Source organism: Furipterus horrens, unplaced genomic scaffold (assembly GCF_987537825.1).
Source record: "Furipterus horrens unplaced genomic scaffold, mFurHor1.1.pri manual_scaffold_3, whole genome shotgun sequence".
NCBI lineage: Eukaryota > Metazoa > Chordata > Mammalia > Chiroptera > Furipteridae > Furipterus > Furipterus horrens.
In genome coordinates, this window is record NW_028327173.1 from 7504614 (window position 1) to 7525736 (window position 21123).

At 56.4% G+C, this 21123-nt stretch overlaps 1 protein-coding gene across 1 annotated transcript in view; it reads right to left on the reverse strand.

Moving 5' to 3' along the window:
* Nucleotides 1–7344: 7344 nt before the first annotated feature.
* Nucleotides 7345–21123, reverse strand: part of DHRS3 (dehydrogenase/reductase 3) — a 37919-nt gene continuing 24140 nt past the window's right edge. The window contains exons 2-6 of the mRNA XM_090268617.1: nucleotides 16621–16764; nucleotides 15742–15861; nucleotides 15169–15407; nucleotides 11366–11491; nucleotides 7345–7772 (exon numbers count right to left, since the gene is read on the reverse strand). Coding sequence (XP_090124743.1) covers nucleotides 7688–7772; nucleotides 11366–11491; nucleotides 15169–15407; nucleotides 15742–15861; nucleotides 16621–16764 — 714 coding nt within the window. The 3' untranslated portion in view covers nucleotides 7345–7687. The remainder of the gene's footprint in view (nucleotides 7773–11365; nucleotides 11492–15168; nucleotides 15408–15741; nucleotides 15862–16620; nucleotides 16765–21123) is intronic.

Here is a 21123-nt window from a genome sequence, read left to right on the forward strand (position 1 = left end):
GGGCTGTGGTCCAGCCTCCACCCCGGTTTCAAGCCTGGTTTTATCATCTAGGCCACTCCGAGCTCCCATTCCAGAAATTCTGCAGGAGGCGGCAGTGGCTGTGACTGAGGACCTGGATAAAGAGGCTGCCAACCCTGTGTGCCCTCAGGGGGGTGCCAAGGTCTGAGGGAGCTGGGGGAAACTCGGGGAGGGACCTCCAGCTCCCGGCCGGGGTCTGGCAGGCTTCTACCTTGTTCACCACTGTGTACGCCCCCAAAGCACTTTGTCCTGTGAGTAAAGTGTCCCCAAAGCACCTGGCAGAGGGCTAGGAACATTTTAGGGGCTCAAATATTGGCGAGAGGGGGCAAGCAACTGCCATGAGCACCAGCTCTGCACCCAGCCCTGGGGGTTGCATAGAGAGTGTGTGAGTGTGTGTGTATGTGCGTGTGTGTGTGGGCGCACACGCGTGCGCATGTGTATCTCTGAGGACGGGCCCGAGCGCGGAAGAAGGGGGCACTCCCTCCCTCCTGGGCCCACAGTTGAGAGGGCACGGCAGACCCCACCCGCTCAGAAAGGAAACCCACCTGGAACTCGTCTGGTCACAGGAGGGCCTCAGCTGGCTGCCGGGGGCTGGCCTGCCTCAGCTGCCTGCAGCCAGGACGAGCAGCGAGTGGGCCAGGACGTGTCGGCATCTGGCAACAGCGTGGAGGTGGACGGGCCAGGAAGGGGCCTGGGTGCATGGCTGGTGAGCAACGTGGACGAATAATGACGGGTATGATACTCCATTCTCTCCATACTAGGCTTCTTAGTCAAGAAGCCGTGAAACCCAGGGTTTAAGCCCTTGGTCTTTGCCGCTAGACTCTGGGGTTCCAGTCCTGGCTCTGCCAGTCACTAGCTGTGTAGTAATCCCTGGGCAGGTGACTGTGTCTCTTACTGCCTCTGTGTCCTGTGAAGTGTTGGGGGGGGGGGGGGCGTGATTATTAAATACAGCAGTCCCTCTCTATATCGCGGTTCACTTATCGCGGACTCCCTGTATCACGGGATTTTTAAAAATATTATATTTAATTATTTATCATGGATTTTTCGCTATGTCGCAGGACTATGCGATACTGTATACGTGTGCTGTTAAAGTTACGTAGGTTTAAGAGTGTAGAATACGTTTAAGAACATAAGTAGTGTTTATTAAAGTGTGGAAAAGGTTAATAAGGGACTGGGAATGGTTTATAAGTGTGTGGGAAGGGTTTATAAAGCCTTAAAGTATATGTAAATACTAAAATAAATGTAAGGTTCCTACTTCGCGGATTGTTACCTATCGCGGGGGCGTCTAGAACGTAACACCCGGGATGAGGGAGGGAATACTGTACCTATGAAGCACTGAGCGTTGCTCGGGTATACCAACTGCACAACAATTAATTTATAACTTCTATTATAAAGTAAACATAACAATATAAATCTATTCATTTGTGAATTGCTAGTTATTAATACCAAGTACATATGCATTAATTTATGTGTGTTACTCACTTGATTTTTATAAAAAACTCCACGAAGGACGAGGTTATTGGTGTTATCCTGCAAACGAGGAAACTGAGGCTCAGGGCGATGAAGTGACCTGCTCGAGGTCCCACAGAGCCAGGGTTTGGAATGTCAGCCAGATATCACTGGGCCCGAAGTCCAGCCTCTTCCCTATCTGCGTGCGTGCTCCACGGTCCTGGCCGGACTGGCCGAGCGGGCTGCCCCCCGTCATGCGCCGGTCCTCGGCCACTGGGGACCCGGCGCGGCTGAGCAGGGATGGGCCAGGCCAGGACCAGCGCCCCTCCCCCCACGCCCCCCCCCATGCAGCCCACTGCCCCGGGACCCCGCTGCGGCCCTGGGAGGACCTTTTGCCTCGCCTGCCTCCCAGCATGCCTGGGCCCCGGACCTTGCGGTGCGCACAGCCAGGCTCCGCTCGCGGTCCCAGAGTAACCTCCCCAAGCAGGATCCAGTTACATCTCAGCAGCAGCTACGGAACAAACACAGCTTGTGTCTTCCTCCAAGTGCTTATTTCTTTTGTCTCATGAACATTGAAAAATGAAAGGAATGATAAGGATTTGGGGGGAGGGGGGAGCCGAGGAGGCAGGCCGGAGAATTCTGCAGTGTCGGCCTAACACACGGAGAGGGCGGCGTGAGGGAGTTTTAAACGGAGAAGGAGACTCGGGAGGCGACCGGGCAGGCCCCGGGCGGGTGGAGGCCTCTTGCTTCCTGCTTGGGGGTTACAGGCCCTCCCCGGGGGGCAGAAGCTTCACCGCCCCTCTCCGTGGTCGGGCCCCTAAACTCTCTGGGCCTCAGACTTCTCCACTCTTCAGGGCCAAGTCCTCCTGCTCTGGGTTGTGATGTAAAAGAAACGTGAAAATGCGTGTAGACCAGGGGTTGTCAAGCGGGGGTGAATTAGCTCCTTGGGGGACATTTTTGGAACCGTTTTTGGTTGTCACAACTCCGAGGAGAAGGCATCTAGTGAGCAGAGAGCAGGGGTGCCACCAAACACCCCACAGTGCCCAGGACGGCCCCCAACAGAAATCCTCACAGGAGAAAGGTCCACAGTGCTCTGTGAGGAATGTCCATGCGCCCTGCACATCTGATACTGAACCCCAGTTTTCTCTTCCGGGGCCCCATCGGGACGCATAACGGACGGTGGAGGGAGAACGGGTGTGTTGGGAAGAAGGCCACACACGGATGTCAGCTGCCTGTGACAAAGGCTGTGTCCCTCTTCATCCAGGCACCAGGTATTTGCTCAGTGTCGCCCGTGCCCTGCGCCCACGGAGTGTGCAGCCTAGAGGGGAAGAGGGAGCCCAGCGGAACAAGAGCGCAGTGAGTAACAGTGACTCTGAATGTCCCTCAGGACGGGACTGGGTGGACGCACGGTGCTGGGCACGCAGTGGGAGGTCCTTCAGCCAGGAGGGGGAGCCAAGCCCCGGGACCTGCCACAACTTGCAGAGTGAACCCTGACAGCATCGTGCTCAGTGAACCGAGCCAGACACAAAAGGCCACGTCCTGTGTGTGTGTCCCTAAACATGTTGTGACACACGCATGACCCGGGAATCGAGGGAGCACAGCGAATCGCACACTTCCCACGCGCGGTGTGAACGCCACATCCATGAAGCTGCTCTACACAAAACGATCTTCATGGCCAGTGGGAGACGGGGGATGGAGGACATAAGTGAAAGGCTGAGACTCGGGCCTCAGGGGAGATGCAGGCGACGGAGGTGACGCCTGGGCAGGGCTTGCAGACGGGGATGTGGGCTGCGAAGAGTCCCAGGGGCTCTCGGTGGCCAGCCCGGGTGAGCCCAGCGGGTGTGGGCATCTCTGCTTCAGGGCCCTGCAGAAATACTCCCTCCCTTGCCCTGGCTGGTGTGGCTCAGTGGATTGAGTGCCGGCCTGCCAACCGAAAGGTCACCAGTTCGATTCCCGGTCAGGGCACAGGCCTGGTTGTGGGCCAGGTCTCCGGTTGGGGGCGTGCGAGAGGCAACTCTGGGTTGTGATCGCCATATCTCTCACACATGGATGTTCCTCTTTCTCCCTCCCTTCCCCTCTCTCTAAAAATAAAGTATTAAAAAAAGAAAGAAAGAAAGGAAGAAAGAAATATTCCCTCCCAGCTGCCTCCCAGCTGCTTCAGTCCAGAGAAGTCGTGGCCCCTGGTCATGCAGCTGTGCCCTGGGCCAGCGCCCGGGGGCAGGGGAGAGGCAGGCCGAGCTGCCCTGCGGGCTTGTCCCCACCGCTCCTGTGGGCGGCTCATGGGTGGCTCTCCCAGGGCCCTGCCTCTGGACCCGGCCATGTGCCTAAGGGATCCCTGTACCCAGAGCAGCTCCGCAGCAGGGCGGTGGCGATCCTGCCACTCTAGCAGTGACGTCTCGTGGGACTTCTGTATTTATTTGCATCCTGAGCCACGGAGAGGCTTGGGCGCAAAGGGCCTGCCCAGAGCCAGCAGCGGCGGAGGTGCCAGAAGTGGACAGTGTCCCCATCCCGATGAAGCACCTCCCCATCGGACCCCTTTCCTCTGCCCTCCTCAGGGGCCTCCCCCAGCCCCAGCTTCCTCCCACTCCAACCACCAGGGAGCCAGCCAGGCCTCAAAGGATGCTGCCGTCACAGGCCAGGCCACAGTGGGTTGTCCCAGTCTGACGGGGACCAAAACAAGAAGCCAGGTCACAAGGAACAAACCCTGCTGCCCAAGTGTGGAGCAGCGCAGAGGGAAGAGAGCAATGATAGGTGGGGGGGCTGGGGGTGGGGGTGGGGGTGTCACTTCCTGGCTTTCCTGAAGCCAGAGGTGTCTGTATGCAGACAGGACCCCAAATGTCCTGAGGGGCAATGGGGTCCTGGGAGCAAGCAGGGGGGACTGCGGGCATCACGTCATCCCCTTGAGTTTCTGAAGCCTTCACACTGGACACAGGAAGGCGGGAGCCTGTTGCCCACCCTGCAGGTGAGGGACAGTGAGGTCATGCACAGGACGGGTCCCGAGCCAGTGGAACTCCAGAGTCTGGATTCCTGCCCCCACATACTGGGCTTCCAGCTTGGGGAGCCTCCCGACCTCCTGCTGGGCTGGGAGAAGCTGAGCGCTTAGAGTTCGTTGGGCTGCTGGAAGCTGGGCGCCTGAGGGAGCCGTGAGAGGTGAGGGAGGGGACAGCTGGACCCACACGTCGGAGGGGCAGCGACCCCCAGGCCCAGACGTCGGTCCGCAGCAGGCAGCCCTCAGTCTGTGAACAGAGGTGTGTTAACAAATGTTGGTGTATCAAATCACGGTCTAACAGCCCTACGCAAAGGGCGGGCAGCATGCGCGGGGGGTGCCCACAAGCTCATGCGGGCCTGCCTTCTGCATCGAGGGACTGGGGCGCCAAGGACCTGGCCTGGCCTGAGCGAGCAGTAGCTGCGTATAGATGGTCTTTCCACAGACAGACCTCTGAGCTCTTACTCATGATCCCGGTCCCTCCCCACCCGGGAAGCAGACCCCTCAGAGGGAGAAGTCCCAGAGATGCTGTGGTGGGCGGACGAGCCCCACGGGGGCCCTGAAATGACCCCCGCCCGGTCCACACACCTAGAATTGCTTTCGCCCCTCTGTGCTGCCCATGGGCAGCAGGGTTTGTTCCTTTGTGACCTGGTTTCTTCTTTTGGTCCCCCGTCAGACTGGGACATCCCCAGGGGCAGGGGCTGTGTGCCCATCACGAGGGCTGGGGGTAGGGGTGCTGTGGTCAGTCCAGGAACTTTCTGTCACTGTGGCCCCATCCGGCCATCATTTTGGTCTGAGAAAAAGAGTCCACCTCTCAGAAAAATATCCTGGCCCTGGGCACGGGCCAGTGGCCACAAGACTCCTTTCCTGACCCCTCGTCAGGCCAGAGCGCCTGGCTGCCCCGGAACCACGTCAGAACGGGGCTTGGGTCTGGCGCCTGCCCGGGTGGGTGCCCACCTCCAATCTGGTTCTCTTTGGTGCGGGGGAGGAGCCCCGGGCATGGCACCTGGGTCATTTCCCAGGGTCCCTGTCTTCTTCCCAGGGTTGGCACACCCTGGACAGCCCCTTAGGGGTTCAGGGAGCCAGAAGGCTTGTCCCTCTCCTCCACTTGGCTGTGCTGAGGGCCAGAATTAGCTCTCCACGCTCACTCCCCAAGCTCCCCAAGCAGCCAAACCATCTCGGGGAGGAACCAGGATGGGCCTCCTGGGAACCTGCCCAAGGCTTTTTCCCTGGTTCCTCTGGGAAAAGATCCAGAAAAAGATGAAAAGTGTCCAGGCGGAGGGGGAGGGGGCCGGGTGGGACGAGGCCCTGCCCGCAGTCAGGAGAAGCCCCTGGGGCTCTGGGCAGCCGCGAGGTCCCCCCGCAGCCAAGACCATGGTTCGGTTCTCGGTGGGTCCTGCGGAGCTGGCGGGGCCCGCGTCCTGCTAGACCCCTGGGATCCTCCCTGCCTTCCGGGCCTGCAGGCCAAACGCAACTTCGTGGAAACCTCAGGAGTCAAATCCTCTCCAGCAGGTCGGCCTGTAGCCAGGCTGTGAGTGCAGAGATCCGCCTGCCACTCAAGAATGCTCAGAAAAGTCGGGGCTCCGCAGATAGGGTCCCCACTTCTTCCTCCTCTTCTGTCCCTGCCCCCTGAGATGTGTCTGCCCCCAACCCACCCCCTGTGCGCGCCGGATCCCAGAGTCCGCGTGTGGGTGGCCAGGTGTGTCCACCTTTGCCACAGGAGGACGCTGTCCACGCCCACCGGGGCTTCTCTGTCAGCCAGGGTCCCAGAGTGAACGCGACACTCTCCAAGGGCATGAGACCTGGGGGTCATATCCCGGCCGAAAACACCTTGTGACTTTTGAAGTTCTCAAAATGGTTCCTGAGGGCTGTTTTTCAGTCTTCGGCTGCCGCTGGGGGCAGCGGGTAATCGTCACTGAGATGCGACCCCTCGGGACTCGGCGGCCTCGGTAGGTGCTCCGGAAGCAGTGGATGTAATCACGACTTAGCATCTCTGCACACAGACCAGACCGACCATCATCCAGGCTGCGAGGCTGTCTTCCTCAGTGTGAGCGGTGTGTACCTGCGGGCTTTAAGCGACCCTCAAGGAAGTCCCTCCATTGAGAGTGTGACCTTCTCACTGCCTGCTCTCCTCCCTGAACCCCTTTCCCCCCGGCAAGATCTGTGTCAACAGAGGCCAGTTACATGAGATTCCATGGTCCACCTGTCCCCTGTGCCTGAGGTCAGGTTCATTAAGCTGCTGCAGGAGGGGAGGATGCACCCCGGAGGAACCATGGGGCCTCTCTCCCCTCTTCTCCTTGGCTGTCATTTTGCCTATTGACTGAGCACATGCCAGTCTCCACAGCCACCCCAGGCCCGTCCCTTTTCCTTTGTTATTTCACTTCCATCCCTTGCAATCAAATCCGGCCCAGGGCCCCAGAGCACCCCCTTGGCGCTGGCCTTGAGGTGCTGGTGGTCTTCAGAGTTCTTTCCTCCCAGCAACATTCCCCGCTGAGCACCCAGCACATGCCGGGTAGACAGTGGGTGCTCCGTAAAGGCTGGTTCTGCCCTCCAGCTGGTGGCTTAGTGGCTGGCGGGGGCGTGGCAGGGCGGAAGGCGGCTCTCTGCAGCCTAGTTCGTGAGGACTATTCAGGGAAGTGGGGGCAGGGGGCGCAATGTGTCCCCTTCCCCATGGCTGTTGGGAGGGGCTTGGCAGTCAGCAAGGACCGCGTGTACCCAGGCCTGGGCTCCAAGGTCTCTCCTGATCTTTCCCACTTCTCATCCATTTCACTCCTGGCAGCTGGGAACCCCAAACAGTCCAATTCTCTCAAACAATGAGGTTCTGTGGTTGGGATTGGTCCCCTCCCCACTGCCCGCCAAGGACCAGGGACTAAGGATGTCAACAAAGGAGCTCGCAAAAGCCATCTCTTTATTTTTCATTCCTGCCGTTCAACCAGTTTGCAGAAGCTGAGGATGAGTGGAGTTTGGAGGGAAGGGAGGAACATCTGGGCGCTGCTGAGGCTGCTTAGGCCTGAGAAGCAATTTAACAATAAACTCTACAGAATTAGAAATGTACGAAAGTGTCAAGGCGGCTGCTGGCTGGTTTCCTGCCTCCCCATGGGGGTCAGAGTTACGCCCGTTAGTCCTGTGCAAAGGTCTAGGGGCTGGCCTAGGGGCAGGCGGAGAGGCGCGGTCCTGCTCACCCCGCAGAAGGGCGCCCGGGTGCCACGGCCCCGCAGGCTCTATGTCCCGGCGTCATGTCCGTCCTTTGAAAGTGTTCATGCACGTGTAGGTTCCTGAGAATCTGTGGATCTCCTCGAGGGCGGCCTGTGGCAGTATGCTGTGGGGGAAGGTGGGGGCGTGGAGGGGGGAAAAGAACAGACGGTCAGTGGGGTGGGGGACCGGCAGCTGGGCCCCTCGTGGCCGCCCAGACGGTGTAGCAGAGCGATGCCCACGAGCCGCTGCCACCCGCCCCTCCTTGGAGGAAGCGCTTTCAAGTGGGTGGATAAACGACTGTGGGCGGTAGAAAGAAACTTTCAAAGCCACATTCTTTGCATTTTAGGGCCCGTAGGTATCTCAGAGATCAGTGCACTCCAAATGCCACTTATTCGACAAATATTTACTGTGTGGGGCTGAGTACTTAGGTACTGGGTGTCACCTGCTCAGAGAAACTTCCCACACGCACACCCAGGCCTCTCCATGGGCTCCCCATAGTCCACTGCGTCCCCAACAAGCCCTGGTGTTGCCCTTACTGTTTACTTATCAAGTCCATGAGGGACCTTGTGGCACATATTTCGCCTCTGATTCTGGTCCCTAGAGCAGGGCCTGGCATGAGAGAGCCTCGGTTGATTTGTTGAATCAAATTGAAGGGCCCTGGCCCACTCTAGGGGCAAGATGGGAATGGCCCCCTTCCAACAAAAGCAATCTGGAAGGCTTCCTGGAGGTGGCAGCAATGGAGTTGATTGAGCCTGTAAAGATTTATTTGGAGGAAGGCAAAGAGAGGGTGTAGTGCAGGGAACAGGGAAGAGGGTGGTCTCTGTTTCCTGTGGGAAGGTAGCAGGGGATAGAACAGAAAATGCCTGCTGGCAGCTTACTATCAGAGCGCCGAGATGTTCTTAGACAAACCAGCTTTTTTCTAGAATGTCTGAAAGGCTTCTGACAAGCTCCCTGAGGTGGAAGGTGGCAGCCTGGATTTGGTGAGAATCCAAGTCCCTGCTTTCCCCGGGACTCAGGGAGGCAGCTGAGGAGCATCTCAGGGCAACGGTCAGTGTGGACTAAGGGAGGTTGCGTTAGGGCCCAAATGCCCTCAGGTGCCTCCAGCCCCTGTCTTCCCCTTCACCCCCTGCCCCTGTCCCCTACTCTGTCTCTCTGACAGGACTTTGAGTTTGAAGGAGAAAGGAGTCGTTGATGTGTCCACTCCGTTCATTAGGAGGCTTCTGTGCCCGCGGTTGGAGCCCACGTGACACGCAGCCAAAGGGGAACGTGGCTTCCTGGGAGTTTATCTCTGGTAAAGGAACTCGGGTGTTTCACTTCCCGAAAAGGCTTTCCAGATCAGAGGGGTTCAGTCAGTCAGGGGTGGGGGCTGGGGACGGCTGGAGACCCGGCGGAGCCAAGGGTCCAACTGTGCTTGGTGGGATGAAGTGGCCCCTTGAGTATGGGGCTCCAATGAAAAGGGTTTGCTGCCCGCCGTCGGAAAAGTTCTAAAGAACGTGATTCGGGACTTCCGCCAGCCAAGATGGAGGTGTAGACAGACACGCTGCATCTCCCTCTATAACTAAGGAGTTCAACTACCTCAGAACTAGAGACAACCAGAAGTTCCTGCAGCAGTAGCAGCAGGCCAGCGGAAAGCGCAGTCACACGTTTTAGAGGGACACCTGGGGAGCCTTCCCAGCCCCAGACCAGACCGCGCAGCTCACGGGCCCAGCACCGGGGAAAATCAAGCCTCATTGCTTCTGACTGTGCAGACCAGTGGGTGCTGGGGTGGAGGAAGAAACTGCCGGTCTCTCAGCAGAGTTCGCTTGTTTAAAGGGCCCCCACAGTCCTAGAGCACCCACAGACCCATCCGCTCTGGGAACGGCAGCCAGGGCAGCAGCTAGAGGGGCGAGTGCTGAGCAGGCAGCATTGTTCCCTCTCGGACCCCTCCCCCACACACAGCACCATGTCGTGGTGAAACAGGTCACCCTGCACTGACAAACCCCTAAGGCTCCGCTCCTTACAATGTACCAGGTGCAACAGCTCTACCTGGGACGCAGAGGCAAACAAAGACAGGAGCCTGTCAGAATGAGGAGACACAGAAGTATGGCCCAAAAGGGGGAACGAATCAAGGTTACAGTGGGAGAACTAAGCGACGACGAGATAGCCAACCTAACAGATGAGGAGATAGCCAACCTAACAGATGCAGAATTCAAAACACTGGTGATAAAGATGCTCACAGGCTTGACAGATAGGCTTGAGTACGACAAACGCATAAGGGAAGAAGTGAAGGCTATGCTAAGTGAAACAAAGGAAAATCCACACAAAACCAGTGGTGAAGGGAAGGAAACGGGGGTTCAAATCAATGATTTGGAACATAAAGAAGAAAAAGACAAGTATCCAGTACAGAATGAGGAAGCAAGAATTGAAAAAAAATGAGGAGAGGCTTAGGAACCTCTAGGACAACTTTAAAAGGAGTTCATCATCACCAAGCTATTATTATATGAAATGTAAAAGGGACTTACTTAAGAAAAAGAAGATCAAAACTATGAACATTAAAATGACAACAAACTCACAACTAACAACTGAATCTAAAAAATAAAAACAAAATCCAACTAAGCAAACCAGAACAGGAACAGAATCATAGGTATGGGGATCATTTGGAGGGTTATCAGCTGGGAGGGGGGAGGGGAGAAATGGGGAAATGGTGCAGGGACTAAGAAGCATAACTGGTTGGTACAAAATAGACAGGGGGACGTTAAGAATAACATAGGAAAGTGTGAAGCCAAAGAACTTATATCACGACTCATGGACATGAACTAAGGGGGGTGGGATTGCTGGAGGGAAGGGGGTACTGGGAAGAGGGGAACAAAGGGGAAAAAATTGGAACTATTGTAACAACATAATCAATAAAATATACTTAAAAAAACAAACAAACAAAAAAGAACGTGATTCGGGCAACTTCTGGAGGAGGACCACTTCCTCTACTCAGCCCAGCGCCCTAGGTGGTCTGCCCTGGTGGCTCCCACCTGACTAGCACTGTGACATGTCCCCTGGATTCTGAGCCTTTGGCATCAAAAGCTCTGTCTTCCGCATGAGGCAAAACTTCCTGAAGCCTGGGGCCAGCTGTTCTCAAAGTGTGGCCCAGGAACCCTTCGGGGTACCTGAGGTCTCTTCAGGGGTCTGCGAGGTCAAAGGACTTTTATAATAATACTAAGGTATCATTTGCTTTCTCCCTCATTCTGTCACAAATGTTTTCGAAGGGACATGTGGCACAACAGATTAAAATCAGAAGCAGATAGAAGAATCCAGTTGTCTTCAATTGTGTCCGACAACAAAGAGCTTTGCAAAGACAAAAGAAAAGTAAAACAATGCCATTCTTCTCACTACACTCTTTTGTCTTTTTGGAAACTTTACTTTTCATAAAGCAATCATTGATGTTAACAGAATAGATGTTTTATTGTTATTTATAAAAAAATAACTATTGTAAGTATAAACACATGTATAAATCTTGTAAAAGTGTTTCTCGGTTTTCATGTCTAATACAGTAAACAGCAATAGAATTACAACTCACATAAACTAAAACTCTTTACGCAAGCGGCCGCTCTGGTCCCCACACCCACAGCAGACATGACTGAGCAAGCGCATGTGTATGCGGCCTCTTCCCTGCCAGGGTCCCCCAGGAGAAGGGGCGGCGTCGGCGGGAGCCCAGCCCTGAGCGCTCTCCCCATCCCCCCCTACCTTTTCAAGATGATGAGGGCGTGCATCGTCCAGGGGAGCAGGAGGAGGGCCTGGTTCAGCTGCACAGCCTCCACCGTCCTCCGGGCTACCGTCTCCGGCCTCAGTGGGGGGAAGAGTTTGGGGAACCTGAATGGAGGAAGAGGTTGGTGGGTTTCTCCAGGGCTGACAGGCCTGGGCCGTCCCTTTGGCGTCTCCCTGAGGTTGGGAGACTTGAGACTCGTTTGGGATCTTTGCCCCCTTGCTCCCTCTGCGCACAGGTGCGTCAGGAGATCCTCACTCTCTCACTCTGCCCTCTGAGTCTCCCTCTGAGAACCGATGATTTGTATGTAACACAGTCACCAGGGCTCCAAGCCTCCGGGGCGCCCTGTGCTCTAGAGCCCGGTATACCCCGCTGTGGTGCTGGTGGGGGAACGGCGCGGGGGGCGGGGGTGGGGGGGACGGACAGGAAAGGGGGCGGACAGGGGAAGAGCGGCTGCCTACGGCCTGGCCCCTCTCTTCCCTTCTCACTCTGCCCCAGCAGCCCCAGCCAGTCCTTTGGGTCCTGTCACTTCAGTTCTGTCCTGTCTCAGGGTCTTTTACCAGCTGTCCCACCAGCCTGGCTCCTTCCTCACAGCTCCTCCTCAGAGACGGGTCTCAGCTGTCCACTCACAGTGGCCCCTAGTCGGGTCCCCCGCTAATTGCTCCACCACATTTGCATCTCGAATGGCCTTGTCTGTGGCTTGTTGTCTTGTCAAAGGCCTGTCTCCGCATCAGACTGAGCTCCACAACGCAGAGGTCTGGTGGGTCTTGTTCCCTGTTGTATTCCCCATGTGCTGGGTCCGGCCCATAACAGGTGCTCAAAAAAAGCTTGCCGAGCCCTGCCCAGTGGGGCTCAGTGGGTTGGGCATCATCCCGCAATGCAAAAGGTCCCCGGTTCGATTCCTGGTCAGGGCACATGCCTGGATTTTGGGTTTTGGTCCCGGGGTGTGTACAGGAGGCAACTGGTTCATGTTTTTCTCTCCCTCTTTTTCCTCCCTTTCCCCCTTCTCTAAAAATTAATAAATAAATTCTAAAAAAAAAAAAAAAAAAAAAAGAGAGATGCTTGCTGAACAGGCAGACACTGAATGTCTTGCTCTTCCCCAAATGGGTCCTGCTTGTCCGGTCTGGAGGCAGGGCTCTGCCCAGCCTGCCCGTCGCTCACGCACTGATTCACTGAAACATTTACAGCGGCATCCCTCCGGGGCGGACAGACGGATACACGGATAGATAAGCAAAGATCAGGGGCTTCCCATGCCTGTTAACAGGCATTCACCTGACACGCATAGGACAACGCCGCTCCCGAGGGCCAGGCTGTGCTAAGTGCTCACAAGGCTCCCTCCAGTTGACAGAGAAGGAAACTGAGGCCCTAGGGAGTGGAGGTGGGGGGAGGGATTTGAAACAGGTCTGCACGGAGCCCCAGGCTCTGCCCCCGCCCTCACACCGCCTGCCCCACGCCGCTGGGGCCTCTGGCATAGCGCTGATGCTGCCGGCTCTGACCTCCGTCCCACAAAGGGCCTGTGAGCTGCTCTGGCACCAGGAGGATTATGGGGGATGAGTCACCTGGGTCTGAAGTCACCCTGAGCAAAGGGCAACTCTTGCCTCCCCGCCCCCCACCAACTCGATGGGCCTCAGAGTCTAGGATCTCAACCCCCGCCCTGGGCTTCCTTTGCTGTCACAACGGGCTACTAAGGTCCCGCAAGCCTGCAGTCCAGGACGAAGGCCAGCCTCCAGGGTCCCGCCGGGAGGGACGTGTTGAGGCAGCTCCCTGGTGTTGGAACCCTACAGACCCGGCAGACAGACTGGTTTTCCTGTGCGCCTGAGGGGGGAGGGAAGACATGGGCTCAGGGCAGCCCTTCCCGGGACAAGACGCACGCAGGAGAACCTGAGCGAGGCCCCATAGGCCTCTGCTGCAGAAACTGTCTCCTTTCTCTCCATGGCGGGTGGGAGGGGTGCCCGGGAACCAGCCGGGCTATTCCCTCCCCCGGAGGCGGCACAAACTCCGGGGAAAGCAGGCTCAGACGACATTCGGCTGTGTGGCCTTGGGCCAGTCGCTTCGCGTCTCTGAGCCTCAGTTCCCTGTCTGTGAAATGGGGATCGGAGCTCTCTCACGGGGGCGTGGGGGCCGAGGGCCAAATGTGGCAGAGGGTGTAAAGCATCTGGTGTGGCTGGAACACGAGGGTCGGTCAACGGCAATGAATGAAGAACAGAACCCACCTGTACGGCTGCCGTTGCTGGGAAGCCCATCACTTCTATCCGAAACATATGTCTCCCGCCCTCCGCCCTGGGAAGCTGCTAAGCCCGGTGAGGGAGGAAGCCAATGCTCTTCTCTTCTTCTTTTTTTTCCCGGGAAATGGAAGCTGGTTAGGCACTAGTCAACACCAATCACCCTTCTACTAGTCTTTTCCCAAGCCCGTGGGGCTTACCTGCCCACCAGGCAACTAACCTTCACCGAGAGCTACTGCTGGCCAGGCAGGCTAGCGATCCACACACGGGAGCATCGAACCCATGAAGAAGGAGGCACTTTATCAACCCCTTCTTATAGATGACGAAACCGAGGCACAGAGAAGTGACTCGTCCAAGGGGACACAGGCAGTTTGGGCCCACCCTTGCAACTGTGGAAGGCGGGGTCTGCAAGTGCCCCACCCCCATCTGCGCCCCGGGGCGCCCAATGAAAACTGTGATTGCCGCTGCTGCATTTCCAGCCAGTGTGCACTCACTGGGCACGTGCTGTATGCCCAGATGAAAAGAAAGCAACCCAAGACCTCCCGGGGAGGGGGGAGCCAACAGAGAACATTAATAGTTATTAATCCAGCCTCTTCTAAGTGCGGGATCTGGGATAATTCACATGCAAATCAGGTGGAAACGTACACTTCTGTGACAAACTGAAGCCACCGTCTGCCAGGAAGATGAATAACAGATGCATGTATGAAGATGTTCATTGTTAGGAAAGATAATAAGAGCAGTGGTTCGTTGCTGAGCACCGAGGGTGCCCGGGCTTTGCTCTAGGTATGTCACCCATGTCGTTTTTAGTTCTCTCAATAACCCATAAGGAAAATTGTATGTCCACCGTTTTTCAGATGAGCAAAGTAAAGCTCAGGGAGGTACCAAAACTGGCCCAGGACTTCCCAGCTGTGCAGCAGAGCAGGTGTGAGCAAAACCGGGTGTTTCGATTCTTGATCACCAAAATCACACTCAGTGATCGTGAAGGTGGGCTGAGTGATTCCCACATGGCACGTGCTATACCGAAGGCCTGTAATTTGCATACAACAGGCGTAAACCTTAAGTGTACAGTGGGATTAATTTTTACCTCTGAAACCACTGCCCAGACCAAGAAGAGAGAATGTTTCCAAAACCCTGGAAAGTTCCCTCGTGCTCTCTTGCAGGCTGTACCCACCCCTCCAGGGGCGGCCCGGTTCTGACTTCTATCACCGTGGCCCAGTTTTGCTTGTTCTAGAACTTCATACACATGGAACCACACAGAATGAACCGTTTCGTGTCTGGCTGCTTCTGCTCAGCAAAAATGCTTCTGAGAGTCACGCATGGATCCGCACCCCGCTGTCTTGGACAGTGGGTAGCATCCCACTGCACCCACGGGTGCTTTGCAAAGGCTCTGACCTGAGGAGCAGGGCCCTAACCCTCCACGGAGGGTGGGCAGGTGGAGAGTCAGGTACCAGACCTCAAAGCCAAAGATCAAGTGCTCGGGCTGAGTTTCGTGTTTGCGCGCTCTCGGGGCATGCGAAAGCTCTCTCCTGGCCCAGCCTGCTGGAGGGGCTCAGCTCACCCACCTGACCCTCATGCCCTGGAACATCTCGGTGCTGGTGTGGAAGGGCAGAACGGTGGTGGCGCTGACGCCCGGGCAGTCCAGCAGCCCCAGGGTCAGGCTCTCCATGAAGGCGAAGGCCGAGGCCTTGGAGGTGCAGTAGTCGATGGCGCCCGGGATGGCGGAGAGCGCCAGCACGGAGTTGAGACACACGATGTGGCCGTTCTGCAGCTCTAGCATGCGTGGCAGGAAGGCCTTGGTGGTCTGAGGGCAGGTGGGGAGGTCAGTGGGGGGCAGCCATACCCCCCGCGGCCCCTCTCACGCCCTCGCAGGGAGAACCACCACCCAGCACACACATGCGACCCCAGTGATGGGGCCTTTTTGGGACAGGAGGGGGCCGAGGGCTGCCTGCCACAGGGCACCGCGTCCACCCTATCGTTCCTCTTGTCCAGCCACCTGGTCTTTGGACATCCCTCCCAGCCAAGCCCAAGCCCTGGTGAGCCTCTCCTACCTCCCCTCATGGCAGCCAGGCCCCCTGGAGGGAAGGGACATGTCACTGTCACGCCCAGGGCTGGGTCTGGCCCCAAATGGTCCTCACCCAGAACTGGCCCAGGGTGTTGATGTGCTGGGATTTGAGGAGAGCATCGTCGTCACTGTCCATCAGGCTCTTCCCGTGGACCACGGCGGCGTTGTTCACCAGGATGGTGATGTCCCCCACCTGCCGGGGACGGGGCCGCAGATTCCATCAGGGCAGCCCCAGAGGCCTGCACTCTGTACGCAGGGGACCCCACCATGTGACCTGGGGCTGCCACACCGCCCTTCTGAGCATCAACCTTGGTTTGTAAGATGGAGCTAATGACCAAACCCGAGCTGTTCTGAGGATTAGAAATAATTTATGGCATGTAATATACCTGGCACGGGGCACATTTATAATAAATGAGGTTATTGTTTCATAAAAACTGTGACATTTACCATGTGCCAGACACTTAACAAGGTGGTCGTTGCTCTCTTGGAGCTCACTGATACACTCAGTCTGAACAGATGGCGGGAGTCAGGAGAAGGATTTTGCCAGAGGGCAATGGGGTGGTTGCCCCCTGCCCCCAGGGTCTAGGATAGAAGCTCACAAGGTCTAAATTCTAAAGGGGACAAGAGATGATTAATTCTGTCATGTAACTAACCCACACACCTAATCCCTGCCCGCTACAACACATGCATGCACATGCACACATGCACATGGGCCCATGCACACATATGCACACCCCACGCGCATGCACACAATGCATGCGCACACACCTGAACACATGTGCACATGCGTGCACAGCTTGGGCCAGCTTCATGGGAGCGCCCCCCAGAGATACCCTGGACGCAGCCGTCCTGCCGGAAGCACTGCTGGTCCCGGGCCTCCGGGGAAGGCTGTCTTTGACCAGCGTTCTCTGTGTCCGGCCGAGCTGAGGATGGACCCTCCCCGGCTGCTCACCTTCTCCCGGACAGCTTTGGCCGTCTGGTACACCTCCTCCCGGTTGCCCACGTCACAGATAAAGTAATGGCACTCTGTGCCCATCTGCCGAATCTCCTCCGTCGTCTCCTTCAGGCATTTCTCAGTCCGACCCCAGAGAACGATCTAGAAGAGAAGAAGAACCTCACTGAACAAGCCACTGTGACTCAATGACTGCCATCAGAGATTCAGTATTTAATGTAATCTGCCCAAGGACTGGCCCCTATCCAAAGAGACTGTGCCAAGCAAATAGACACTATGATTTCTCAAAAGGGATTCAGCTTGCGCTGAAGTGAACCAACAGCTTCTGAGCGCATTTCTGATCAATCCATTGCCATGTTATCTGCAGGTCTTACACATCCCTCCCAGCAGGACGCCTCCTCCCAGCCCAATTCCAGTTATCCTTCATAGAAGCAATAGCAGAGCTCTTTCTGTAGAATGTTCCAGAAGGTTCTCAGTTAGGAACAAGCTGGCCTTCTCACCAATTAGGTCTATAGTCAGGTTTATGAGCGCCGGCGGCGAGATCACCCCAGGAGGCTCCAGCCTTGAGGTGCACAGAGCTAAGCCCAGCCTTCACCCAGCCGAGGTCACACTTGGTCACACTCAGAAGGAGGCAGCCAGGCTCCTGCTGAGGAGGAAGCTGCCTCATCCCCCCAGTTAATCAACTCGGGACTCATTACACCAGGAGGTGGCCTGGCAGGACCAAGAAATGGATTCTTAAAAGGGTTGGACAAATGTATGAATGGCCGGCCGCTGAGGCTGAGCGGAGAAGCCTGGCTATGTCTTGACCTTGACCTCAGGGAGAATGACACACCTCATGACCTGTCCTTGGGTCCAGAGAGGCCCCCATTGGTAAAAGGGTTGAGGGTGGGGGGACTAAGAACCCCAATGAAGACTCGGCTTCATCGGTGCAGCGGCAGCAGAGGCTGGGGCTGCAGACAACGGGGGAAGCCGGGACAAAAGGCGCCGTGGGGATTAGTCTAATGGGTTTCTATTTTTGTTTCTTCTGTTGCTTTTTAAAATGATCAGAGACGCCGCCTTTAAAAATAAAACCCAACATGGACACCCCAACGTGTGAACCCAACACAAGGAATAAATTACATGTCCAAGGCCATGTTCTCTTACTTTCAAAGCAACAAAAGAGAACAGAAAGGCTGTGGTGGGGAGGCAAACATTTTCACGTGGGGGTTACAGATGGAGCGCCAATCACATCGGACCAGAATTCAACTGATTTCTGTATTTTGCTTTGTGACCGAAGTAGAGCAAAGTCACGCCGCCAAGCAGTTGTCGGTAGTAACAGTTTCCCAACTGTGTTCCTTGGAATCTCAGGACTTTCCCTTAAGCAGAAAGGGCCCAAAGTAGGTGTAGCTAGTAGGGACACACAAAGGTGCTGTGGTCTCCAATGAATTGATTTTTTTTATTAGAGTTTTTAAAACTTTTATACAGTTTTAAAAAGAAAATAAAAGTGTTTTCTCAACCACTAAGACAACTCTGGGAAAGTCCAGTTTGAAAACCCGCCTCGTTCAGCCACCTGGCTGATTTAAGTGAAGTCTTGTTACAGGGACGGCTCCCCTCAGGGGCTCGCCTTGACCCAGAAGCCCATTAAGGGCAGACAACCCGCAATTAGACAGGCGCCAAGAGACCCTTTCTTATCTGTTGAACTAAAAACAGACCTAGCATGTGCTCTGCTCCTCCAGGAGAGGCTGGGGAGTCACTTCATGGGGAAGATGACACCGAGCATCTGTTCTAGGAAGGCCATTTGGTGTAGGCACGCTCTACCCCACCCAAGGCTCCTTCCATCCTTCCTTGTCTGTCCATCCATCCTTTCTCCCATCCATCCATCCATTCACCCATCATCCATCCTTCCCTCCTTCTGCCCACCCCACCCCACCATCCACCCATCCATCTACATCCATCCATCCATCCATCCATCATCCTTCCTTCCTTCTGTCCACCCCAACATTCATCTATCCATTCACATCCATCCACCCACCAATATCCAACCAACCATTCACATCCATACATCCATCCATCCATCCATCATCTCAGTGTATCCGAGTGAGCTGAAAGTAATCTTTGGCTCCCTTTCTCCTGCTCTGGACCCTGTCTAACCCCATCCCTCCTCTAACTCATATGGGAAGCAGGACCCTGAGGCTTGTGCAGTTCCCTTGGGTCTGGTGAGGCAGAGAGAGGTGCCTCTGGGGACCCAGAGCAGTTCTGGACAAGTTGACAGAGAGCGGAAGCTTAAAGTAGGGGGCTTGTTGGACGGAGCACGGGTCCAGATGTCTGGGAGCACAAATGGTCACCTCAGAGGGTCTGGGGAGGCAGTGCAGATGGGTGCCCTTCATTTTGGGAACCTTGGGTCCTTCTCAGCACAAACAGGTGTGTGTGGGGTTCCAGCAAGGGGGGCACTGAGAGCCTAGAGGCTGCAAGGTCAGAGTTCCCAGGTATGGCAAGGACGACAGGGGTCTAAAGCCCCAGGAAACTGGCAGGCAGGGGACCTGGGAGGCCAGCCTTGTCTACGTGGCTGAGAGGACAGGCTGAAGAGGGACATGGGGCTGGAGTAAGGGAGGTGAAGGCTGTGCCCCTTGCCTTCCATGGGTGGGGCGTATACCCGGGTGCGACCCTGAGGTTTGGCATCTCCTTGAGGCTCTGTGGAGGAAGGCGCCGGTGGTTGGGGGGCTGGCCTCCTGTCTGTGCTCAGAGCCCACTGGGCTAGGGGCCCCAAGGCCCTTGATTCTGGCTTGTTCATTTCTCATCCCAGTGCCCAGCACAGCCTGTACTGTTTGTTGAGTGAGTGAATGACGGTTCGGGATCATAGGCAGGATGGGGTGGGAGGTGGCTAAATGGCCTCTCCAAGGCTGAGACCATCCATCTTCCTTGACTGAGTCATTCAGGGTCTCAGAACCTTCAACACAGCGTCTACTTAGACCGACAGCCAGCAAGACCTGGGGTTCCCCAGAGCTTCAAAACCACGCTGGGGCTGAGCGGTGAGGTCAGGAGCCACGCCCGAGGCTGAGACCCTGGGAATGGGGCGAGGAGGTTTTAGTCTCAGATAAAAATGAGGCTCAGGGGAGGGGGTCATGTGTGCCTCACTGTGTGTCTGTGTTTGTGTCTCTGGGCACGTGTAAGTGTGTGTCTGTTTCCCTCTGTGTACATCTGTGCCATTGTGTGTGTGTGTGTAAGTATACCAGTATGTCTGCACATGTGTCTGTTTCTCTGTATGTGTCCCCCTCTGTGTCTCTGTACATGTGCATCTCTGTGTCTGTGTGTGAGTGTGTGCAGCCTGTCCCACTGCTGTGCATGTCCTCAGGCCCTTGGTGGGTGCTCAGGGCCCCTGAGACCCAGGCTGGGCATGTTCCCACCTTGGGGCCCAGGTGCATCTCCACGGTGACGGCACGGCCAGGGCTGGTCTACAGCAGGTGGACAGTGACGGAGCTGAGTGGACGGAATGGGAACGGCGGGGGACGCTGCAGACACTTTCTCTTCCTGGCCTCTCTTCTTCCTCCAGTCTGCCACCCAGGACCCTCTGGGGACCAGGACACTGGCTGGCAGAGCTCAGCAGGCCCACCAGGTGGCCCCTGCCCAGAATCACCTGCTGCGGACCCTGGACAGCTGACAAAGGAGAGGCTCGCCCAGTGCCAGAATGCAGGTGAGGACCAGGCAGGGGTCATAGTGGCAGTCTGGGGAGGGGGCAGATTTATGAGCCCTGGGAACCCAGTGTGGCCTCCTCTTAATTAACTCCCATGACAGGGAGCAGCTGGGGAGGGTCAGTGGCCGGGGATTTACTCTTAAGCTGGGTTTATAAAATAAGGGCTCAGGGTAGCTCAACACCTCCTGTCCTCCCCTCCCCTCCCCTCCGGGGCAGACGGTGAGCTTCTGTCCTCCTGAGCCTTGTGACTTGTGAGGGGGAGGTAAGAGGACAAAAACCTGTGGCCTGCCAGGGGCAGTGGGCCCACCCTGGCTGCGCTGCCCTGCCCGGCAAGGGCCTCCAAGCAAAGACACGGTTCCTGCCCTTCCCCCACAGAGCCACCCTCCCAGAGGCAACAGCCAGTCGGACCCCTTCACAGCACCCAAGTGGGAGGCTATTATTTCCTACTTTTTATAGGCTATAAAGACCCCAAGTCACACTCAGTGGGTGGTGGAGGCAGGATTCAAACCCAGGGTCTCTGTCTTCCACAGAAGCACCCCCGAACCTCAAGGCACTATGGGATATCCTGAGCTTTAAGATTCTGGTCCTGCATCCTGTGTCCCCACACCAGTGTTCATTCCCACCCAGTCCTCTTTAAGCTTTGTCCCGCACCCCATCCACGACGGCTTGTCCCGCTGCTCACCACGACAGCGCGGAGGGCCCCCTATGGCCTGGGCACTGAGCCTGGTACCTGGAAGCCAGCAGAGAACAACACAGGATAGACACGGTCCCTGCCTCTGGGAGCCCACGTACCCTCCTCTGCAGCCGTTAGAATGATGAGTGTTCATGACCCA